The sequence below is a fragment of the Hibiscus syriacus genome, unplaced genomic scaffold (assembly GCF_006381635.1).
Source record: "Hibiscus syriacus cultivar Baekdansim isolate YM2019G1 unplaced genomic scaffold, ASM638163v2 tig00111338_pilon, whole genome shotgun sequence".
Taxonomy (NCBI): domain Eukaryota; kingdom Viridiplantae; phylum Streptophyta; class Magnoliopsida; order Malvales; family Malvaceae; genus Hibiscus; species Hibiscus syriacus.
Genome location: NW_024063064.1, coordinates 5,008,616 through 5,033,033, shown reverse-complemented (window position 1 = coordinate 5,033,033; position 24,418 = coordinate 5,008,616). Strand labels below are relative to the sequence as shown.

Here is a 24,418-nt window from a genome sequence, read left to right as displayed (position 1 = left end):
CTTTACCACGGCAAATGCTCGATTGATTACTCAGAACACGGGCACGACCAATTGTTGGAAATCCCCTGATGCATCCACGGTGAAGGTGAACTTCGATACCCGTTTCTTGCAGTCACAAAACAAATTCTGGTCAGGGATTGTAATCCGTAATTCTGAAGGGCAAATCCTAGGAGCTGGTAGAAGATGGGTAGCAATAATTACCTCGGCTTTTTTGGCGTAGGTGAAGGCAGGCGAACCATGTGGTCCAACTAGATTTGGATCTGGGTTTCATGCATGTCACAATAGAAGGGGACTCGAGAACTGTTATAGAGAAACTCTCATCCCCCGAGCCATATTTATCAGAAATCGGTCCCCTGGTCTGGGGTGTTCAACAACGTGCTCATCGCTTCCCTGCATGTCGCTTTTGATTTACCCCGAGAGAAAGTAACAGGGCAGCTCATATCTTTGTAGTAGAGGAGAGGTTCGGTATCTATCTTTTGTTCAAGTTTATTTGGTCAGGTTTTTTAACCATTTCTTTGTATGGTCCTTGTATGATATTAATTGTTTAATTTTTTTACCTTAATGATTATAGAAAAATGTCTATTATGTGTTTAGGTAGCACCCTGAAACCTGAGTTAGAAGTTTTGGGCTAACCCAAGATAGGCCTCAGATTAATTTCTAGCTTATTGGAAGGTTTAACCCAAAATAAAGTGGATTTGGGCTTGAGATAAGCCCAATAAAAGAAATGATTTTTTTAGGTAGCAGCTAAAATCAGGATGACCCATAATGTAATTAGACTCTTGTTCAAAATAAAGGTTGATCATCATTTATGAAATAGTGATCTCACGTCTGATCCCTGCTTCTCTTTTTTCTTCACCTTTGTCTTCTTCTCTCAAGCTCCCTTCTTCTTCATCATCTTCTTTTATCGTTTTCTAAGTAAAAGGTGAAAGATTTAGTTCACTTCAAGCATTTTTTTCAGCAACACCAAGGTAAGAAACGAAAGCAACATTCCTTGAGCTTTCTTTAAAGCTTTCAACTTCATCTTTCCATCTTGGTTTCAAAATATGGGTTTAGTAGGGTTTTAGGAACCCAAGCACTACCAGTTCAATTTAGGGAGTTAAACCTCCATGAGCATTTTAAATACTCCTCTGAGCTTTCTAGCAAAGTTAGTAATCCTTGCTTAGATTTTTGATAGAGAGGGAAATTGGAGAAATCTCCAAAGCTAAGGGGAAGGACAAGCTTGTTCTAGGTTGAGCCTTGGACTCTCCCAACAGCCTAGGATCATCATGTAACTCATTTCTAACTCACCTATACCATGTAGCTCATTTAGATGAGAATTGGTAGGTTGCATAGGCTTGAAGCATTTTAATGGTAGATTCATAATTTTGATGTTTCAGCATGTGTTAAGACCTATTTATGACCCTAATATCAACAAATACTTAAACATCAGTTGGGGACCTCAATGGGGCATTTGGGTATTGAAAGATAGAATTTTGCTTGCCAAGAAAGAGCACCCAGTAGCGATAATATCGATATGTATGAACAATATTGATACTATTCTGCAGTCAGGCATAAATTGGGTAGATTTATAAGAGTAGTATCGATACTCATTTATTGAGTATCGATACTCCCCATATGGGTATTGATATTGGGCTATTTTTTAAAACATCTTACCGAAATTTGGTATCGATACTCAGTTAAGTATCAATACCCCATCACCATAGTATCGATGCTCATACTAGGTATCGATACTACCTTAATCCAAAAGTCACGTCAGTCAGAGAGTATCGATATCAATAAGTGGTATTGATACCAAAGGGTTAGCATCGATACTGAAGGGTCAGTATCGATACCCATGAATAGATTTGGATAAATAAACAAATGATTAAGGGATCAGACTTGAGGTACCTCAAATACACTTGAATAATAGAAAAAAAACTTCAAGCAATAACAGTAATTAATATCAAAACATTAGAAACAATAACAGCTAGGTACATAAAACTAGCCTTGTTTGACGCTCGAGAACAATCAGAACACCCGAGTTACTCTTAGCAAAAATACGACAATTAGTGGATCCAAGTCAGTGCCACAACACTTCAGTAGCCGACTGGCGCCAGATACCGTAAAACTTGATAGAGTGGTTGGCTGGTGTAAGTTTTTGATGACAAAATTCTATATTCCCACCTGATAGACTAGAGAGTGTGAGCTCCAAGATGACAGAATCCCTCCATCACACCATGATGTCTGCCACAGTTTAGTAGATTAGGTTTCAGTATCCTATGTCGTCACATGTTTCAGACATGTGCCGCTAGTTAGCTCTTTAAATGACTACATATAGTATAATACAGTTATTACTGAGACACTGAGCTCATAAGCTCGGCGTTCAAAATGTGTTTCTGTATGCCAGTTCTTAAGGGCAGATCATAAGTAGATATCGTCAACAGATATTCCAGTGCAATAGGCCAGATCAACAGTGACTGCCAGAGTACGTCTTGAGAATTCTCTAGAGGGCATATACTATTTATGGACCCTTTTTGTATATTTAGTTGTAACTTTGATTTGTATTGGTACTGTATTTATTTTGGATATACTTTGGGAGCTCCCCATTATTCTGTAAACTCAGATTATTACTATAGTTTGTTTTAATATTATGAATGAGCTATTTCAGTGAATTTAAAAGCTGTTTTAAAGAAAAATGTTTGGGTCACTATTTCGATAGTCTCGTATGACATTATAATCCCTGGATCTTCGGGTCAAACTTGATAAGGGTGTTACATTTAGTGGTATCAAAGCATCCAGCTTTAATCGTTCATAGGACTCACGGGTTAGAGTCAGTCAGCGTCTATATATGTACATGTCTCTTAGCAGTCAAGAGTATTGTAATAACTGAAATGAGGATAATAACCCTTTTTCTTTCCAATTTTAGATAGACCCTATGGCAGACGACCCAACTTATAACCAGGATGGCAGAGACGAGGGTCATGCCTCACTGCCACCGAATATTAGTGAGGGATTTATCCCGGATACCTATGACCGAGGTGCCCCAGTAGATGTGGGAGTTGAGGAGGCGACCTTTCTCAGGGACCTTACCTCCGAGCTTAGACAGATAGCTAGGTCCTTACCTAGTTCTTCAGCTGCACCACCTCCCCTACCAGTACCCCTAGCGCAGCTAGTAGCTATACCCTAAGAGCCCCCGGTAGAGCGACTCCGTAGATACACGACCACTGAGTTCTTCAATACTGAGGATAATAGATCCTATAACCTGCGACCAGTGGCTCAGAGATATGCTCTGCACCCTCTGACAGCTACACCTCACCCCAAAGGGTATTCTTGAGTGTGCCACCGCCTTACTCAAGAGTGACGCCATAGATTGGTAGGAGATAATTGAGGTGAATATAGAGCCAGAGAGGCCAACATAGGAGAAGTTCCTCTCGGAGTTCAGGTAGAAGCACATCGGGCAGACTCACACCGATGACTTGATAGAGTAGTTCATGCACCTAAATTAAGGTGACCACTCAATGATGTAGTATGTGCGGGAGTTTCTCAGGCTCAACAAATATATTGTATAATTGATTCTGACAGAGGAGCGTCGATGTTACCAGTTCAGAGAGGGCCTTCGTGGTGATATATTATCACATCTTGCAGTCGATCCTCCTAGAGTCTTCTCCCAACTGACCCACCAGGCGAAGGCAGTTGAGAGAGCTTTGGATATGCAAGCTAGGCAGTCTAGTAAGACTTCAAGGAAGATCAGGAGAGGCTCTGAGCTAGTGAGGCCATCATAGACTCTGGCAAAAAGGCCAGAGATAGTCAGGGTTCGTCGAGACCCCCAACGCAACAGATGAGGAGGATTGGGCAGAGTTTGGACAGAGAGGGTAGATTCGAGACCCATAGGAGACTTTTAACACTTGATTCAGAAGTTAGTACCCACGTCCCATCCAAAGGTTTCACTCGTCCTGTTTGTGTGTAGTGTGGGAAAGAGGAACGTGGGGACTTGTCAGTAGGGTTTTGATGATTGCTATAGTTACGAATCTTTGGGTCACTTTGCACATGATTTTTGAGAGTTCAAAGAGTGACTTCAACTCATAGTCAGAGATCCACACCATCAGTACAGGGGCCGAAAACCATCTATGAGAGGTAGTACTGCATTGGGATAGCAGAATAATGGGATAGCTAGACCAGTGGTCGGTGCAGAGCCTAGAGTGGCCTCCAGACAGTATGCAGTATGAGCCCGAGAAGAGGTTGATGCGACAGATGTGATATCAAGTACATTTACCATATTTTCCTTTCCAGTTACCACATTGATAGACCCCGATTTCACCCATTCTTATATCTACTCTAACCTAGTTCAAGAAATAGAAATTCCAGTTAAGAACCTAGATATAGGTATTCGAGTCTCAAGCCCCCTATGTTTAGACGTCCTGGTGGATAGAATTTTTAGACGATGCCCAATAAGGATTCATGATCAGACTTTTTTAGCGGACTTGATGGAGTTACCCTTTAGGGAGTTTGACTTGATCTTGGAGATGGATTGGCTAAATGAGAATGATGCCAGTTTAAGGTGTAAAGCCAGGCAGCTTAAGCTCAAAAAGTAGTCGATGGAGCCAAGTTTGTGATGATAAGTGAGAGATCCCATCAGGCAAGGATAGTATCAGTTTTGAAAGCCCAAAAGATGACCGACCGTGGGTATGAGTCTTTCTTGGTTGACGTGGTCAACACCCGAATTTTAGTACTTACACTCAAGGATATCTTAACAATGCAAGATTTTCCCGATGTGTTACCAGAAGATTTACCGGGTTTGCCACCACGAGCATGAGTTGGAGTTCAACATTGAGGTAATGCCAGGTTCAGCTCCAGTGTCCATTGCTCCCTATCGCATGGCACCGACTAAACTAAAGGAGTTAACGGCTCATATTTAGGAGTTGCTAGAGAAAGGCTTCAACAAACCGAGAATCTCTCCTTGGGGGGCGTCAGTCTTATTCGTTAAGAAGAAAGATGGGTCGATGAGGTTGTTCATTGACTATCTACAGTTGAATAAGTTAACCACTAAGAATCGTTACCCATTCCCCATGATATATGACCTCTTCGACCAGCTTAGAGGAACATGCGCCTTTTAAAAGATTGACATAGGATCAGGCTACTACCATTTGAAAGTCAAGGATGAGGATGTGCGAAAGATAATCTTCAGAATAAGGTATGATCATTATGAGTTCTTAGTGATGCCGTTTGGACTCACCAACACTCCGGCGACATTCATGGACCTAATGAACCGCGTTTTCCACCCATACTTGGATCAGTTTGTGGTGGTGTTTATAGAAGACATCTTGGTGTACTCTAGATCAGAGGATGAGCATGATCAACATCTTCGTATCGTTCTTCAGATCCTTAGAGACAGACATTTGTATGCCAAATTCGGTAAGTGTGAATTTTGGTTATCGAAGGTTTTCTTCTTGGGCCATATCGTGTCAGCAAATGGCATTAGAGTTGACCCTCAGAAAATACAGGCTATAGTTGAGTGGAAGCCACCTAAGAATAGGTCAGAGGTGCGTAGTTTCTTTAAGTTAGCCAGGTACTATTATCGGTTTGTTCAAGGTTTCTCGATAATAGCATCCTTGTTAACCAAACTGCTTCAAAAAGGAGTTCCCTTCATTTGGAATGAGAAGCAACAGGACAAATTCGAATAGTTGAAGGTCATCTTGACCCAAGCAACAGTGTTGACCCAACTAGAGTCGAGTAAGGACTTTATAGTTTACAGTGATGCTTCATTGAATAGACTTGGATGCGTTCGGATGCAGCAGGGTAAAGTTGTAGCTTACGTATCCTGTCAGCTTAAGCATCATGAGCATAATTACCCTACTCATGACCTGGAACTAGCAGCAGTGGTGTTCACTTTGAATATTTGGTGACACTATATTTTCGGTGAGAAGTGTCACATTTTCACCAATCACAAGAACCTCAAGTATCTTCTCACTCAGAAAGAGTTGAACCTCAGAAAGCGTAGATGGGTTGAGTTGCTTAAGGACTGTGACTGTATGATAGATTATCATCTGTGAAAGGTGAATGTGGTGGCAGATGCCTTGAGCAGGAAATTAATGACTGAGTTACGAGCTCTCCTAGGACGTTTGAGTTTGTCCAGTGATGGTGGATTGCTAGCCGAGTTACAAGTCGAACCAGAGTAGGTAGCAAAAGTCAAGAGGCTATAGAGCTAAGATGACTGATTGAGAGCTCGGATGTTTAAGACATGTGTCGTTAGTCAGCTCTTTAAATGCCTACATATAGTATAATACAGTTATTAATGAGACATTGAACTCGTAAGCTCAGTGTTCAGAATGTGTTTCTGTGTATAGGTTCTTAAGGGCATGTCGTAAAGAGATATCGTCAGCAGATATTCCAGTGCAACAGATCAGATCAGTAGTGACTGTAAAAGTACGTCTTGAGTCTTCTATAGAGGGCATATACTATTTATGCCTTTTTTGTATATTCAGTTGTACCTTTGATTTATACTGGTACTGTATTTATTTTGGATATACTTTGGGTTCTCCCCATTATTCTGTAAACTCATATTATTACTATGGTTTGTTTTAATATTATAACTGAGCTATTTCAGTGAATTTAAAAGCAGTTTTTAAAGAAAAAATTTTGGGTCACTATTTCGGTAGTCCCGTATGACATTATAATCCCTAGAACTTCGGGTCAAACTAGATTAGAGTGTACATTTAGTAGTATCAGAGTATCCAGGTTTATTCATTCTTAGGACCCACAGTTAGAGTCAGTCAGCGTCTGTATATGTACATATCTCCAGGGAGTTAAGAGTACTGTAATAACTTGAACAACGATAATGACCTCTTTTCTTTCTAATTTCAGATAGACCCTATGGTAAACGACCCATCTTATAGCTAGGATGGCAAAGACGAGAGTCATTCCTCATTGGCACTGAATATTAATGAGGAGGCGAGAGTTGAGGAGGCGACCTTTTTCAGGAACCTCATCTCCGTGCTTAAATAGATAGCTAGGTCCCTCCCTAGTTCTTCAGTTGCACCACCTCCCTCTCTAGTACCTCCAGCGCAGCCAGTAGTCATACCCCATGAGCCCTCGATTGAGCGACTCCACAAATACAAGACCACTAAGTTCTTAGGTACTGAGGATGATGATCATATAGCCCGCGACCAATGGCTCAAAGATACACTCTGTACCCTCCGACAGTTGCACCTTACCCAGAGGGTAATCTTGAGTGTGTCACCGCCCTACTCAAGGGTGACGCCATAGATTGGTGAGAGAAAATCAAGGCGGCTATAAAACCAGAGAGGCAGACATGGAGCAATTGCTCTCGGAGTTCAGGCAGAAGTACATCGGGCATGCTCACATTCATGACTTGATGGAGTAGTTCCTACACCTAACTTAGGGTGACCACTCAGTGATGGAGTATGAATGAAAGTTTCTCAGGCTCAATAAGTATGTTGTAGAATTGATTCTGACAGAGGAGCGTCGATGTTGCTGGTTTAAAGAGGCCTTCGCGGTGATATATTATTGTGTCTTATAGTCGATCCTCCTAGATTCTTCTCCTAACAGACCCACCAGTCGAAGGCAGTTAAGAGAACTTTGGATATGAAAGCTAGGCAGTCCAACGAGACTTCAGGGTAGATCAAGAGAGCCTTGTGCCGGCCATCATAGACTCTAGCCAAGAGGGCCAGAGATAGTCAGGGTTCATCGAGACCCCTAATGATACAGATGAGGAGGACTGGGCAGATTTCAAACAGAGAGGGTTGATATGAGACCCAGAGGAGACCTTTAGCGCTTGATTCAGGAGTTAGTATATGCGTCTTGTTCGGAGGTTTCACTTGTTATGTTTGTGTGCAGTGTGGGAAAAGGCACATAGGGACTTGTCAGTAGGTTTTGAAGGTTGCTACAGTTGAGGCTCTTTGGGTCACTTTGCCCGTGATTGTTCGAGAGTTCAGAGATCGACTCTGGCTACTACTCAGAGATCTGCATCGTCAATACAGGGGGCTGAGGACCAGCTGTCACAACCATTTTTGAAATTTTTAGATTTTAAAAAATAATTATGACTTATTTTTAGAAAATTGAGATTTTGAATTAGTTTGAATTATTTTGGATTAGAGTAGCCATCAACCTTTGGGTTATGTAGGTTGAATACCTAAAAACGTCTTTTAAACAATTTTAAGAAAACTCATTTTTAAGACAAAAAACTAGTATACTCTTATCAAAGATTCATTTTAGGTTCGAGAGTCGATTACGCGTGGGGAATGGTAAGCACCCCCAACGAGCCCAAAATTGGTACCTAGTCGCTTATACGTTGTCGTAATAGTGGAAATTGAAATTTGAATAGAAAATTAAATTATGATCCATTTATTGAACATTATTAATTTAAAATTAATTATTAGGGAACATTCCTTAATTTGAGAAGAAATCACGGGATTTGCACATCCTTCAATGGGAAGACTATCCTATCTATTTCTCCTATATATAAGAAATGTCTGCTCATCAATATTATCAAGAAAATCATCAATAGAATATAAATTGAACATCAATAATTTCAAGAAATAAAATAACATATCATTTTAAGAATGAATTAATTATTAGTATAAAAATAAATTTGATATGTTCAAGTTCACCTATCGTTCGAATGTCGTCTTGAATCGTACTACCTCTGTAAAGTAATGCTTTTCACGCCCATTATATGAATGATGTTCTCGAAAATAAATACGAATAAGAAAATATTTTATAAATTAAAATAAATAAATAGATAAATAAAAAAATTAAACAAGATAAAATAAAATGATAATATATATATAAATAAATACCTAAAGGTTAATATATATTAGCTAAATATATAAATTTAATGAATAAATAAAAAAAAGGTTGTTTAGCAATGCGTAAAACCATGTTGTATAAATATATATTGCATAGTAAAAAATATATAACTACATGCACGCAAAATATAAATGTATGAATACATAAAAAAAAAGCATGAATTATACTAATAAAATTTTTTGCAGTGGACAAACATGAAAAAAACAGTAAACATTAACTAGGTCACTAGATTAGATTAGCAGAAATAGTAGGACTTATATATGCAATAATTCCATACAATCTCACATGTTAGACTGAAGGGACCAAAATGAAATAGTTCAAGACAAGGGGCCAAATCAAGCTTAACCCAAAATTAAAATGATTACATGAGTAATATGATCAACATTAATAAATGTGTGTACAAATACAAAATCTAAAAACACTTGAAACGTGTTTTAAGTTTCAGAAAGTTAACAGAGAGGAAAAGAGTGTTTCATCACCTCACAGGGAGAGGAGGATCGTCGTCCACTGCCACCCTCTGGTGGTCGTTCGACCTCAAACTTCACAGAGAGGTTCGTCTCAACACTGAGAACTTGGATTTGGCCTTGGTTTGTCCGAAGAATACATCGATATGGAAAATCAACACCGAAACTTGTCAATTTTTCACTCTATGATATATGTTATCGGACCGTCAGATCGACTTGGTTTCAAGATATGTTACTCCCCCTCAATCTTCTCTTTTAACTGACTTGTATTCACTCGCTCCTCTCGTTGTTCAAATCCCCCTCTCATCTTCTCTGATTTTTCGTTTCTTTTTTCTAAACTTGATCTCCCTTTTAATCCATCTATGTTGTATTGTTTATATGATGCTTCTTGTGTCAGAACGTTTGGTGGAACATGAAGCCTCAAACATAGGGCATGATTTTCCTAGATTAACACTTAATACTTCCGGACTTTTCGGGATTTTCAGTGTTATTTTAATGATTTTTTTATTTATAATTTTATGTTTTTTGGTTGAATTGACTTGCTTTCTTGATGTCGGCTGCGTGATTAGAACAAGCGACAGTTTTGGTGGCGCGGCAGCTAAGATCTCTATATAGGGTTTCTTTAGTTTACCCTAATATGAAGCAATATGGACCCTCAATAGTTATCAGATCTAAATATTGAGAGCTTGGTGGCTGGAGGGTTAATGATAAAACCTTAATTTATCATAGATGCCTCTCAGTTGGGCTTTGGTTCTTGGGCCTCGATTTTGGGCCTAAAAAATGTAAAATAAAATATTCTTAATGAAATAAAAATAATAATAAAATAATAATAAATGATAATAATAAATAATAACAAAAATAACTCGGACGAAAACGGGTGTCAACACCAGCTAGGAGTGGTGGTACTACATCGGGATAGCAGAGTCGTGGGACAGCTAGACCAGTGGCCGATGCAGAGCCTAAAGTGGCCTTCAGACAATATGAGTACGAGGAAGAGAGGAGGTTGATGCTACAGATGTGATATCATATACATTTACCGTATTTTTCTTTCCAGTTATCGCATTGATAGACCCCGGTTCCACCCATTCTTGCATTTGCTCTGACCTAGTTCAAGAAATATAAATTCTAGTAGAGAACCTAGAGATAGGTATTCGAGTCTCAAGCCCTCTAGGTTTAGACGTTCTGATGGACAAATTTTCAAATGATGCCCAGTGAGGATTTAGGATCATACTTTTTCAGCGGACTTGATGGAGTTACCCTTTAGGGAGTTCGACTTGATCTTGGGGATAGATTTTCTAACCAAGCACGATACCAGTTTAAGGTGTAAAGCCAGGCGGCTTAAGCTCAGAGCATTCGATGGAACCAAATTGGTGATGACCAGTGAGAGATCCCGTCAGACAAGGATAGTATCAGTTTTGAAAGCCCATAGGATGATCGACCGTGGGTGTGAGGCCTTCTTTGCCCACGTGGACGACACCTAAATTATAACACCTACACTCGAGGATATTCGAACATTATGATATTTTTCAGATGTGTTACCAGAAGAGTTACCAGGTTTTCCACCCGAGCTTGAGTTGGAGTTCGACATTGAGGTAATGTTAGGTTCGGTTTCGGTGTCCATTGCCCACTATCAAATGGCACTGGCTAAACTAAAGAAGTTAAAGGCTCATATTCAAGAGTTGTTAGAAAAGGGTTTCATCTGACCGAGCATCTCTCCTTAGAGAGCGTTGATATTATTTGTTAAGAAGAAAGATGGGTCGATGAGGATGTGCATCGATTATAGGCAGTTGAGTAACTTAACTATCTAGAACCGTTACCCACTCCCTAAGATAGACGACCTCTTCGACCAATTTAGAGGTGTGTGCGTCTTTTCAAAGATTGACCTACGATCAGGCTACTATCAGTTGAAAGTCAGGGATGAGTATGTGGCAAAGACAGCTTTTAGAACAAGGTATAGTCATTATAAGTTCTTGGTGATGTCGTTAGGACTCACCAACGCTCCGGTGGAATTCATGGACCTAATGAACCGTGTTTTCTACTCATACTTGGATCAATTTGGTGGTGTTTATAGACAACATCATAGTGTACTACCAATCAGAGGACAAGCATGATCAACATCTTCGTATCATTCTTTAGACCCTCAGAGACAGACAGTTGTATTCCAAATTTGGGAAGTATGATTTTTAGTTATCGGAGGTTTCCTTATTGGTCCATGTTGTGTCAGCATTAAAGTTAACTCTAAAAAAAATACAGGTTATAGTTGAGTGGGAGCCATATTAGAATGTGTTAGAGGTGCGCAGTTTCTTTAGGTTAGCTGGGTACTATCATCGGTTTGTTCAGAGCTTCTCGATGATAGCAACCCCATTAATCAAACTGATTCAGAAAGGAGTTACCTTAGTTTGGAATGAGAAGTAACATGAGAGCTTCGAATAGTTGAAGGTCATATTGACCTAAGCACCAGTGTTGACCCAACCAAAGTCGGGTAAGGACTTCACAGTTTACAGCAATGCTTCATTGAATGGACTTGGATGCGTTCTGATACAAAAGGGTAAAGTTGTAGCTTACACGTCCCATCATTTTAAGTTTCATGATCGTAATTAACCTACACATGACTTGGAGATAGCAACAGTGGTTTTTGCTTTCAAGATTTGGTGGCACTAGCTTTTCAGTGAAAAGTGTCACATATTCACCGAATCACAAGAGCCTCCAGTATCTTCTCACTCAGAATGAGTTGAACCTCAGACAGTGTAGATGGGTTGAGTTGCTTCAGGACTACGACTATGTGATAGATTATCATCCGAAAAAGGCTAATGTGGTAGCAGATGCCTTGAGCTTGAAATCAATGACCGATTTGTGAGCTCTCCTAGCACGTTTGAGTTTTTCTAGTGATGGTGGATTGCTAGCTAAGTTATGAGTCAAGCCAGAGTAGATAGGAGAAGTCAAGAGGCTATAGAGTTCAAATGACAGGTTGAGAGCTCGGATCGAGCATATTCGATAGGGCGAGGCCTCGGGTTTTGAGCTTCGTGATGGAGATGTGTTATACTTTAGGGGCTGGTTGTGCTTACCCGTAGACTCTCAATTGTGCAATAAGATTCTCCATGAAGCACACTGCAGTACAATCTCCGTACACCCAGGAAATAAGAGAATGTATCAGGAACTCCGCCGATTATTCTATTGGTCGTGCATGAAAATACTATTAATAATATTTCCTCTCTAGAACTCTAATAGTAGCTTAACTTTTCTTCAACTTTAGTTGATAGCGACAACACCAGTCTTAATGCTGGTTGTCGTCAACAACTTTTTTGCTTCATATTTTTATATCATGTCTTTGATTTTTCTTTTGTTTTTCTAGTTTTTAATAACTTTTCCTTTATGTAACATTATTATATGCCTTTTTGACACGTTTTCATCTTCCTTTTCGCACGTTTTCAATCATTTGACCATTTTATGGTCCATCATTTTTATCAAGGTTGAATTTGACATCGCCACGATTGATCAATATGACACTTATTATGATGATCTTTCCTGGTTTGGACCCTCATATTGGATTTAGATACGTGATTTACATTTGTTGATTGTTTTATCAAGTCGCTCGACTCTGATTAACAATTTATCAATGGTCTTTCAATATCTTAATCTCTTTTTATTGCTCGTTTGTCGATGTGGTCAAATATGTTCGGTATCTATCTTTCGTTCAAGTTTATTTGGTTAAGGTTTTTAACATTTTCTTTGTATGAACCTTGCGTGATATTAAGTGTTTAATTTTTTACGTTAATGTATATAGAAAAATCTCTATTATGTGTTTGGTATAGAGTCCCGAATCTCGGGTTAGAAGTTTTAGGCTAACCCGAGATAGGCCTCAGATTAATAGCTTATAGGAAGGTTTAACCCAAAATAAAGTGGACTTGGGTTGAGATAAGCCCAATAGAGGGTAAAAAGGATGTTTTTAAGTTGCAGCTAAAATCAGGAGGACCCAGAATGTAATTAGACCGTTGTTCAAAATAAAGATTGATCATCATTTATGAAATAGTGATCAAGTCTATTCCTTGCTTCTATTTTTTCTTCACATTTGTCTTTTTGTCTCAAGCTCCCTTCTTCTTCTACACTTATTCTATAGTTTTCTAAGTAAAAGGTGAAAGCTTTAGTTCCCTTCAAGCATTTTTTCAGCAACACCAAGGTAAAAAACAAAAGCAGCATTCCCTGAGCTTTCTTTTAAGCTCTCAACTTCATCTTTCCATCTTGGTTTCAAAATATTGGGTTTAGTGGGGGTTTTAGGAACCCAAGCACTTCCAGTTTGGTTTAGGGAGATTTAAACCTCTAGGAGCATTTTAAATACTCTTCTGAGATTTTTAGCAACGTTAGTAATCTTTGCTATGATTTTAGATAGAAAGGGAGATTGAAGAGAGCTTCAAAGCTAAGGGGAAGGAAAACTTGTTCTAGGTTGAGCCTTGGACACTCCCAACAACCTAGAATCATCAGGTAACTCCTTTGTAACTAACATATATATCATGTGTAGCTCATTTAGATGAGAATTGGTAGGTTGCATAAGCTTGAAGCATTTTCATGGTAGATTCATATTGTTGATGTTTGAACATGTGTTAAGACCTATTTATGACTCCTAATATCAATAAAATACTTAAACATCAGTTTGGGACCTCAATGGGGCATTTAAGTATGGGAAGATAGATTTTTCGTGCCAAAACAAAGCACCAGTAGCCATAGTATCGATACTGTATAAACAATATCGATGCTCTATGAACAATATTGATACTACTCTTAAGTAAGGCATAAATTAAGCAGTTTTATAAGGGTAGTATCGATACTCATTCATTGAGTATCGATACCAGGGCAGGAGTTTTGATACTCCCTATAGGGTATTGATGCAAGCTATTTTTCAAAACATCAAATCAAAATTTGGTATCGATACTCAGTCAAGCATCGATACCCCAGCACCATAGTATCGATAATGTCTTAATCCAAAAGCCACGTCAGTCAGGGAGTATCGATATCAACATGTGGGTATCAATACCAAAGGGTTAGTATCGATATTGAAGGGTCAATATTGGTACCCATGAATAGATTTGGATAAATAATCCAAGGATTAAGGGATCAGACTCGAGGTACCCCAAATACACTTGAATAATAACAAATAAAACTTCAAACGATAATAATAATTAATATCAAAACATTAGAAACAATAATAGTTTGGTTTACATAAAACTAGCCTTGTTTGACGCTCGGGAACAGTTAGGACACCCGAGTTACTCCTAGCAGAAATATAATTGTCAGTGGATCCAAGTAATTGTCACTTTACTTCAGCAGTCGACTAGGCGCCAGATGCCCCAAGACTCGATGAAATGGTTGCCGGGTGTAAGTTTCCGATGACAGAATTCCAGATTTTTACCCGATAAGCTAGAGTGGTGTGGGCTCCGAGATGACAGAATCCCTCTGCCGCACCATGATGTCTGCCACAGTTTAGCATATTAGGTTTCAGTATCCTATGTCTTCGCATGTTTCAGACATGTGCTGCTAGCCAGGTCTTTAAATGATTGCATATGGTATAGTACAATTATTAGTGAGGCATTGAGCTTGTAATCTCAGCGTTCGGAATGTGTTTCTGTGTGTAGGTTCTTAGGGGTAGATCATGGGTAGTTCTCGTCAGCAGATATTCCAGTGCAGCAGACCTGATCAGCAGTGACTATCAAAGTACGTCTTGAGTCTTCGTTAGAGGCCATGTACTATTTATGGACCTTTTTGTATATTTAGTCGTAACTTTGATTTGTAATGGTATTGGACAAAATATACTTTGGGAGCTGCCCATTATTATGTAAACCCTAGATTATTATTATGGTTTGTTTTAATATTATGAATGAGCTATTTCAGTGATTTTAAAAGCATTTTTTAATGAAAAATTTTGGGCCACTATTTCGGTAGTCCCATGTGACATTATAATCCCTGGATCTTCGGGTCAAACTAGATTAGGGTATTACATTTAGTTTATTGTTATAATGATAAACATTTATTCTAATTCTGGATATTTCATATTTTTAATAAAATTAGTGACTTCCATTTGTAAAAAATTGAAAATACTATTAAAACTTTAAAAATAATTTCAAACCCATATGTAGTCGTTGTCGGGTCATCTCCAACCAACATCTTTGTCATCAAAATATCACCTACCATCACTAGGGGTGAGCGTTTGAACGAGTCGAGCAGAGTAACAAATTTTGAGTTATTCGAGTTGATGAGTAACCTCTTTTACAACTCGGAGTTGACTTAAAATTTTTTCGAGTCGAGTCGAGTTTATAAAATTGGAGTCGATATGATTTTTCGAGTTTTTTTAAATTTAATTGTAAATATTTATAATAGTATAATATCATTTGATTCTAATTTAAGTGGCTTTCTATAACCATATATACAATACAAATATATTTCTTTATATTTTTTTCATATGTAATATACATATATCATACAAAGTCCAAGGACTCGACTCAAACTTGAAAATAAATCCACTAATTACTAAAAATTTTGAGTTATTCGAGTTATTCGAGTTGCATTTTACAATTCGATTTGAACTTGAAATTTTTTCGAGTCGAGTCGAGTTTTTTTGAGTAAAAAAATTCGATTTTTCGAGTCGGGTAGAATTTTGCTCACCCCTAATCATCCCAGCGCACCCATTGATATGTCATTGCCCTTGCTTTTGCCTCAAACCCCTAAATACTTAACCATTAATTTAATGAGTATAGGATTTACTTGAGATTTAACTCTTATAATCCGAATTTATCATTAAGATTTTTGAAAGGTAATTAGGAGGGCGAGGTGCGCTGCGGCTTAGTGGATTTAAATTTGGGTTTCACACAAGATTTTGCCGTTAGATTATGCAGGGGAGATTGGGTGTGCATAAGGGGTGCGGTGCGCAGGGTTGGGAAATTTAGATTTTTTTAATACTTTTTTTTTGTAAAAAAAATATAACTTTAATTATCATTATATTTTAAGAACTTAAAAATGTAAAGTTGAAAAATATTAAACTCTTATTTTTGATGAAAAATTCTTTAAGAACTAAAAATTAACATTCGATATTTATTTTTGCATTAAGCTTAAAGATAATTAATGGAAGGTATATGATCGGCCACTTATATTTGTGTTTTGTCCATTTTTCGTCATCGATTTAAAAAAACATAATATATTGTCACTCTTGTTTTTATTTAACTAGAATAAAGTCACTTTATTTTTTATTTAATTAAGATGTGGTCACCATGAGTTTTTTTTTGAATGAGAGGAGTTTTGTATATTAATGATCAATATCATATATAAAACACAACTAAGACGAGGATCTCATTAAAAAATCTCCCTAATTCTAAATGAAAAAAAAGTTCCCAAATCAAGTCTCAAATACAATAACTGTTACTCGATATAAGAACTGCTTCAAACTATCACCCTTATCACACAAGTAGCATAAATACTACTTAAGCCCGCTTGAGAGCAAAATCAAACATGAGAACAGAGAAGAATCAAGCCAGAATATAACAATTAACATATTATGTGATATGGTATTTTTGTATAATCATACATTTGTTCTCTGTTATTTATATATTCTCTCAACTTACTCATACTTTTAATAAATTAAAATAAATTTAATAATTCAATCGAATAATGTCATATGTCACTGGTGCACGTGTCGTGCCACATGTCATCATTCAGTTAGAGAACTAACTTTATTTTAATTTAAAAATAAATATATTAAATTAAAATAAAGTTAGTTCTCCAATCGAATAATGACATGTGACATGAAACGTGGTACCAGTGACACGTGACATCATTCGATTAAAGGATTAAATTTATTTTAATTTATTAAAAGGATTAAATTTATTTTAATTTATTAAAAGTATGACTAAGTTGATAGAATATGTAAATAACAATGACCAAATGTGTTATTATATTAAAATATTTAAAGGTAGTAAACTTGTGGTAATCATATCTTAATTAAATAAAAATGAAAACAACTATATATTATGTTTTTTGAAAACAATGAGAAAAATAGACAAAACACAAATATAATGATCAATCATGTAGTTAACCTGTAAACTCCACAGGTAACCACTAAACTATTGCCTATTTTCATTTTGACCACTGACGTTTCGATTTGATCAATTAGATCACCTAACTATTTAAATGCTTCAATCAAGCCATTGACCGTTAATTTTAACGGAGGTTGTGACATGTCAGTTAATAAAATTGGCATAATTATATATTCGCTCTTTAATATTTACACATTATATCAATTTAGTCACTATTTTAATTCAATTAAATAAATTTAACCCTCCATCTGGAGGTGTCGCGTGTCAACGGATTATTGTGACATATTTCTAAGTGACACATGTTACTATATGATTAGAGGATTAATTTAATTAATTTTAATATTTTAATTAAAAATATTTTCACCAATCAGGTATACATGTCACCACATGTGTAAAGGAAAATAATTATAATAAATTAATTGTTGCAAACCAATGACCCTTTTGCCAATAAGCCAAACAATCCATTTGATTTCAAGTTGCACAATTTTTAATATATTGTGTTTGAGATTATTACACATACACATATAATATGTTGACACATGACACCTTTAGATGGTGAGTAGTCTCCTTTGAAATTCTCACTAAAGTTAAGAGGGTTTTTCACGAACCAGATTCTTCTGAAATTCTGAACAGTCTCATCTTTCCCCAAGGTGAAGAGCAATTCATTTGGGAACATCACAATAGGTGGGTTTACTCCACCAAGTCGGGCTATAACTGGTTGTTATATCAATCACCTATATGGAGAGTTCTCTCTAAGCTCCGTACCCTTCCAAAGGTTAAGTTCTTTGGTTGGAGGGCGTGTCATGATGCCATTCCCTCGGGCCACAAGCTCGCGGCTATAGGAATTGGGAATGGAACTTGCTCCTTATACAATCAAGAATGTAAAACTACTATTCATGCACTCAAAGACTGCCCTTTTTCAAATGAGGTGGTGTTGTTTTCGGGTTTGAAACAGAATTTCATTGATTTTGATGTCCCTCCTGCAAGGTTTGGTTCAAAAATATCGCATCCTCCCTTGATAATGACACTCTTGTTTCTTTCCTCCTCCTTTGGAATATTTGGAATAGGAGAAATAGATGGATCCATGACAAGTAATGGAAACCGGCTAGGGATGTCGTTCAGGTAGCATGTTTACTTGGTGGTGAGTACAGGGAGTTTCACCATTCCTCCGCAATTGAACTCCCACCCAAAAGCCAAGGAATAAATGGGTAAAACCGGCGACTTGAATGATTAAAATTAATGTGGATGGCGCTTTCTCCCCCCCCCCCCCATTCTAAAGAAGTTGCTATCGGCCTGGTTACCCGAGACCATCACGGCCTGGTGATGGGAGGAGTTGCTCGTAAGTTGATCGGTGTGCACACTGCTGAATCAACTAAGGCAGTGGCCTTCATTGAGGGTTTGAATTTTAATATTGAAAATGGGTGGGATTGAGCAATCATCAAGGCGACGCACGTTCCATCATTAATTGTCTTGTAAATCCGAATAACGACATCTCTATAATAGGACTATGGCTCAATAGAGCCCGAGAGGTTCTGGGAAATTTGCCGTCTTTAAAAGATTCAGTATGTCAATCACGAGGCTAACCAAACTGCCCACACTCTAGCCAATTGGGCTTTGTCGAGGAATAGTCCTTATTAGTTTTATTATGATAAACTGGATTGTATCAAACAAAATGTTTTCACCAATGCTATTGGCATTTGATTTAATGATATCTTTATTTCAAAAAACAATTATAGTTAATGTAAGATTTAAAAATAAAAACGAATTTAATGTTTTTATTTAAATTATTTTTAAAATTTTTTTAAATAATAATATATAAATTATATTAAAAATTATTTAGAGAATCTAAATCAAAAAATAAAAAAATTTAATTAAGAAATAAAAATATTAAACTTTTTTATTTTTAAATCTTGCATTATTATAATTTAAATATATATGAAATATAACTTTTTATTTATTTCAATAATTTAATATATATATCACGTGCGAAATAATCTCAAATACAATATATAAAAAATTGTGCAAATTGAATTCAAATGGATTACTTGGCCTAGTGGCAAAGGTGAGCCCAAGAACTAGGGGTGCTTAATGAGTTGAGTTACTCGAACTCGACTCGGTCAAAGCTTGACTCGGTCAAAGCTCGACTCGAGATCTTAACGAACTGAATTTAGAAAAGTCTAATTCGACTCGATAAGTTTACAGCAGCTCGTTAATTTTTTATATTTTTTTAGTAGTTACTTTAAAAAAATTATTTCATTCGAAAATTATTAATTTACTAATAGATAATAAAAACATAATAAATAATTAATCTATTAATTTATAATATTAATATATTTTACCTATATTTTAAAAAATAAGATAAAATTTTCAGTGAACTTAATGAGCAACGAGCTAAGAACGGGCTTAACGAGTAACGAACTTAACGAGCACGAGTCGAGCAACAAATTTTTTTAATGAGCATAAGTCAAGTAAAATTTTAACAAGCTTAACGAGCACAACTCGAGCAACAAAATTTTAACGAGCACGAGTCGAGTAAAATTTTAAAGGGCTTAATGAGCAATGAGTCGAGCACTACCCAACTCAAGATCGACTCGCTCGATAAGCACCCCTACTAAAGACCCTCTTAGCCCCTGGTTTGAATCCCTAAACAACAATTAATTTATTCTAATTGTTTTCCCTTTACACATGTGGTGTCACATGTCACCATCTAATTGGTGAAAATATTTATTTAATTAAAATATTAAAATTAATTAAATTAACCTCAAATCATATAGTATCACGTGTCACTTAAAAATATGTCATAATAAACCATTGACACATGACACCTTCGGATTGGAGGGTTAAAAATATTTAAATGAATTAAAATATTTTATTAACCTCGTTAAAACTTAACAATTAGTGGTTTGATTGAAACATTTAAATAATTTGGTGTCTGATTGATCAAATTGAAACATTGATGGTCAAAATCAAAATAGGCAATAATTTAGTGGTCACACGTGAAGTTTAACCTAAACAAATCGAACACTCTTCACCTTCTCTATGGAGGCTTGGGGTGGGTTTGTAAATTACATGTGTATAAACAGAAACCATTAAGTGTCGAAGAGAGCCCGTTTATTTTGCTCCATAGCTCCGCGCTTTCACTGTCTCGCTCCATGAAGGAAGTTCACTCCTCTCTTTCCCTACTGTAAACGCTTTTTTTTTCAATCCCCTTCTTTCTTCAACCAAACAACCTCTCTCTTTGGTGAAAAATCTCATCGCCAATGGAGAAAAAGCAAGGCTTCTTCTCTGCTCTCAAAGAAGAAGTAGTTCGCGGGCTTTCCCCTTCGCGCTCCAGGTCCAAAAGCCCTGCCAGAGCCCGTTCACCCATGGCCACTCTGTTTCGGAGAAACAAAAACAACCACGGAGTCGCTTACGTGGCGCAACCGGAGTCCTTGATCGTGAGATCCGGGAGTTTCAGGCCAGTCGGGGAAGCGTTAGCGCCGCTCAAGGAAGGTCCGGATCCGGATGGAGGGGAAGTCGGGGATTCGAAACGGGTCGGGTCGGGGCTAGGACATTGGGTTAAAGGCCAGTTATCGAGGACTCCATCGGTTGCTTCGATGAGTTGTAGGAGGTCCGATCTAAGGCTGTTGCTTGGTGTCTTGGGTGCTCCTTTGGCCCCCGTTCATGTTAGCTCCACTGATCCTTTGCCGCTTTTGAGCATCAAAGACACGCCCATTGTTAGTCCCCTTTTTTCCCTCTCCCCCTGCTTCATTTTTAGCTTATAGCATTGCTTCATTTCCTCAGAAAATGGAAATCAAAACAACTTACGAGTTTTCTTTTTTTAGCAGAAAGTGAAAGTTTGGTTGGATTTTAAATTACCCATAATAGTATATTCTACTAGGTTTCTTGTTTTTATATGTTATTGTTGTTTCCGTGTGGCAGAAGGAGTTGTGTAGAGTGTTTCTTACGAGTTTCGTTGATTTAGATTCTGGACTAATTCTGTGATTTGCTTTAGATTTGATGACGTTAATGAATATATAGCAATAGGATTTTTATTTGTATTTTGCTTTAAGCTTCTTCCACTGGTGATATGATACATACCCGTATAAATAAATCTCCGGTGACTCACTGTTTGCTTAACAAGAAACTGAAGGAAAATTCCACGGAGAAATATAGTATAATTTTCTTGGCTCCAAATAGATTATTTACTACTTATAAGACAAAAATGTATAACTAGAACTGCTGAGTAGAAATTGGGTGTTAATGGCTGTTTGGATTCTGTTTGTGGAAATACGGACACACTAAACTACATGTTGGTGAAGTTTATTAGGATCTCTAATGCTAAAATTCAGAGATTTAGTAAGGCATAGTGTTAAATTTGGAATTGTGCAGGAAACTTCCTCTGCTCAGTACATATTGCAGCAATATAAAGCAGCTTCTGGCGGGCAGAAGCTGCAAAACTCCATTCGGAATAAGTATGCAATGGGAAAGCTCAAAATGGTAGCTTGTGAATATGAAACTGCAACGAGGACAGTTAAGAACCGAAATGTCTCCAGAGGTGCAGAGTCTGGTGGGTTTGTACTCTGGCAAATGAACCCGAACATGTGGTATGTTGAACTTGCGGTTGGGGGCAGCAAGGTTCATGCTGGCTGTAATGGGAAACTTGTGTGGAGGCACACACCCTGGCTTGGTGCGCACACTGCAAAGGGGCCTGTTAGACCCTTGCGTCGTGCACTGCAGGTGAGATTCCATCTTCTTACTCAACTGTTTAATATTGGTTCTCACGTTATACTAGTATTATTATTTTCTCTGATATTTTCTTTGGGTTTTGTTGTTCTTTCTTCAGGGTCTTGATCCTAGAACTACGGCTAGTATGTTTGCTGATGCACGATGCATAGGAGAAAAAAGGATCAATGGTGAGGATTGCTTCATTCTCAAGCTTTGTACTGATCCACAGACACTGAAGGCAAGAAGTGAGGGCCCTGCAGAGATCATCAGGCATGTTTTATTTGGCTACTTTAATCAGAAGACTGGACTCCTTATTCAAATGGAAGATTCACATCTGACTCGCGTCCAATCCAATGGTGGTGATGCTGTTTACTGGGAAACAACAATAAATTCGTTTCTTGAAGATTACCGTCCCGTTGACGGTATCATGATAGCACATTCTGGGCGTTCTGTTGTTACACTTTTCAGGTTTGGAGAAGTTGCAATGAGCCACACAAAAACAAAGATGGAAGAAGCATGGACAATTGAAGAGGTTGCCTTTAACATACCAGGTCTTTCTATTGATTGTTTTATCCCTCCAGGTGATTTGAGATCCAGATCCATCAGTGAAACCAGCGAACTCCCCCAGGATGAAAGAGGAAAAAGTACAAATGCATTAGCAGCACACCGTGCAAAAGTAGCTGCCCTACAAAAAGCACAAGATGGCAATGCTGACAGCATGGTTTGGAGAATGGAAGCCTGATTGAGTGACAGGCAGTTGTTCATATCGGTAGCTAGTGCAGACCAGTTGACTAATCCATCAGAGAGGTTACAAGGTAGAAGTCATTTTTTGGACTTTTGTTTATATGCCTCTATTAATCTGTAAATAGAGCATAATCATTCACAGGTTCCAACTTTCAGCAGACCTGCATGAATCCTTATACTCTCAAAGCAGAATCCAACTATGGAGTTGGAGCTCGGTTTTCCAGTTAGGGATAGAGCTAATGGAGGTTTGATTTTTAGGTTACTTTCCTTGTTTGCTTCAAGGTAGATGGTAAACCAGTTTAATTAACCATTTCATAATCTTACTAACTAATGATTATTGAATATAATGTAGCAGTATAAAGGGTACTGCTACTGATTAGCTTGAGTTTAACAGTAAATGTCTAGTTTTTAATGTTACTGTTTCTTATATGTTCATTGATGCTGAATGCAAAGTACAGCAGAAAGATCATGTTCATGTATTATTTCATGCTCATGATAATGAAACATCTGAACTACCATCTTCTTTGAATGAAGCGTTGACCGTTACACCGTTTTTGAAAATTGAATGACCTATACTATTATTTTATTATTAATAATAATAAATTAATCTTATGTTAACGTTTCTTTTTCATCCATGTTATGCATATCAAATGTTTAAAAACCTTGAGATGAGCACCTAGGCTAGTTTTATAGTTTGTTAATGGGGGTGGGGTCTTCATGTGTGTGAACTTGCTTTATGTTGCTGGTGCATGACAGCAAGCATTTAGGCTTTACCGTTTAAAAGTTGACCACCAAACCTTGACCACCATGTTCCCTGGTGGGGTCAACCACTACTTAAAAGCATCCATTTCATTCCGACAAGGAACAATATGTTTGACCAATGGGTGGGGCTTGCTTGTGTATGAAAATATCCATCTTTATTCATTACAAGTTGGCACGAGTTGAAACCTCAGCTCTGCTGAACTCAGTTTCCCCACATGTGATATTTTAACAACTAGCATCTGATCTTTTTACAGGCTTTGTTTTTCAAGTCTTTCAACAACCTTCAACTTTTTGGGCTGCCCTTTTCTTTTTGGCTAAATTACGTATTTAGTCATCTTATTCCCGCAGTTTTGTTAAGATAACTCATTTTTTTTAATTGTATCTAACGTTATATTTTGGTCATCAGTCGTTAAAAAATTAACAGTAATATTTATGTGTCTTCGTAAAGTAATATTACATTATTATTAAAAAAGATTTGCAAGATCAACAGTTATGTTTATTTTTTAACGACAAGTGATCAAAATGTAATGTTCGATATAATTTTAGTTGGATCATCAAAACGGAAATATAAATAAGTGGATGACTAAGTTTGTCGTCAGTAATTTACCTGGATTTGGACGTACATGGTTCAAAATAACATTTTAAAATATATTTATATTTGTATTTTAGTAATCAAATTTAAATATTTTTATCATTAATTAAATCATTAGGATCACCTCCTATTATATGATTATGGATGATAGTACAAGCTAACACTACATCTACTTTGTGTTTGAAAATCTCAAAATGGTTCAACATCCAACACACGAAAAAGTTTCTTTAAAATTCTAAATACTCGCTCAACAATGGTTTGCAATG

General features: G+C 37.3%; 1 protein-coding gene across 2 annotated transcripts; it reads left to right on the top strand.

The window, feature by feature from the left end:
* Positions 1-20,466: 20,466 nt before the first annotated feature.
* On the top strand, positions 20,467-23,193 carry LOC120158960. Of its 2 annotated transcripts, XM_039169670.1 has the most exons (4): positions 20,469-20,575; positions 20,606-21,063; positions 21,719-22,066; positions 22,173-23,193. In XM_039169670.1, exons 2-4 carry the CDS (start codon positions 20,608-20,610, stop codon positions 22,794-22,796), a joined length of 1,428 nt encoding a protein of 475 aa, XP_039025601.1. In that variant the 5' UTR covers positions 20,469-20,575; positions 20,606-20,607; the 3' UTR covers positions 22,797-23,193. The 2 variants fall into 2 exon arrangements, with proteins under 2 accessions (XP_039025600.1, XP_039025601.1); XM_039169669.1 differs by having other exon boundaries at positions 20,467-21,063.
* Positions 23,194-24,418: the final 1,225 nt, after the last annotated feature.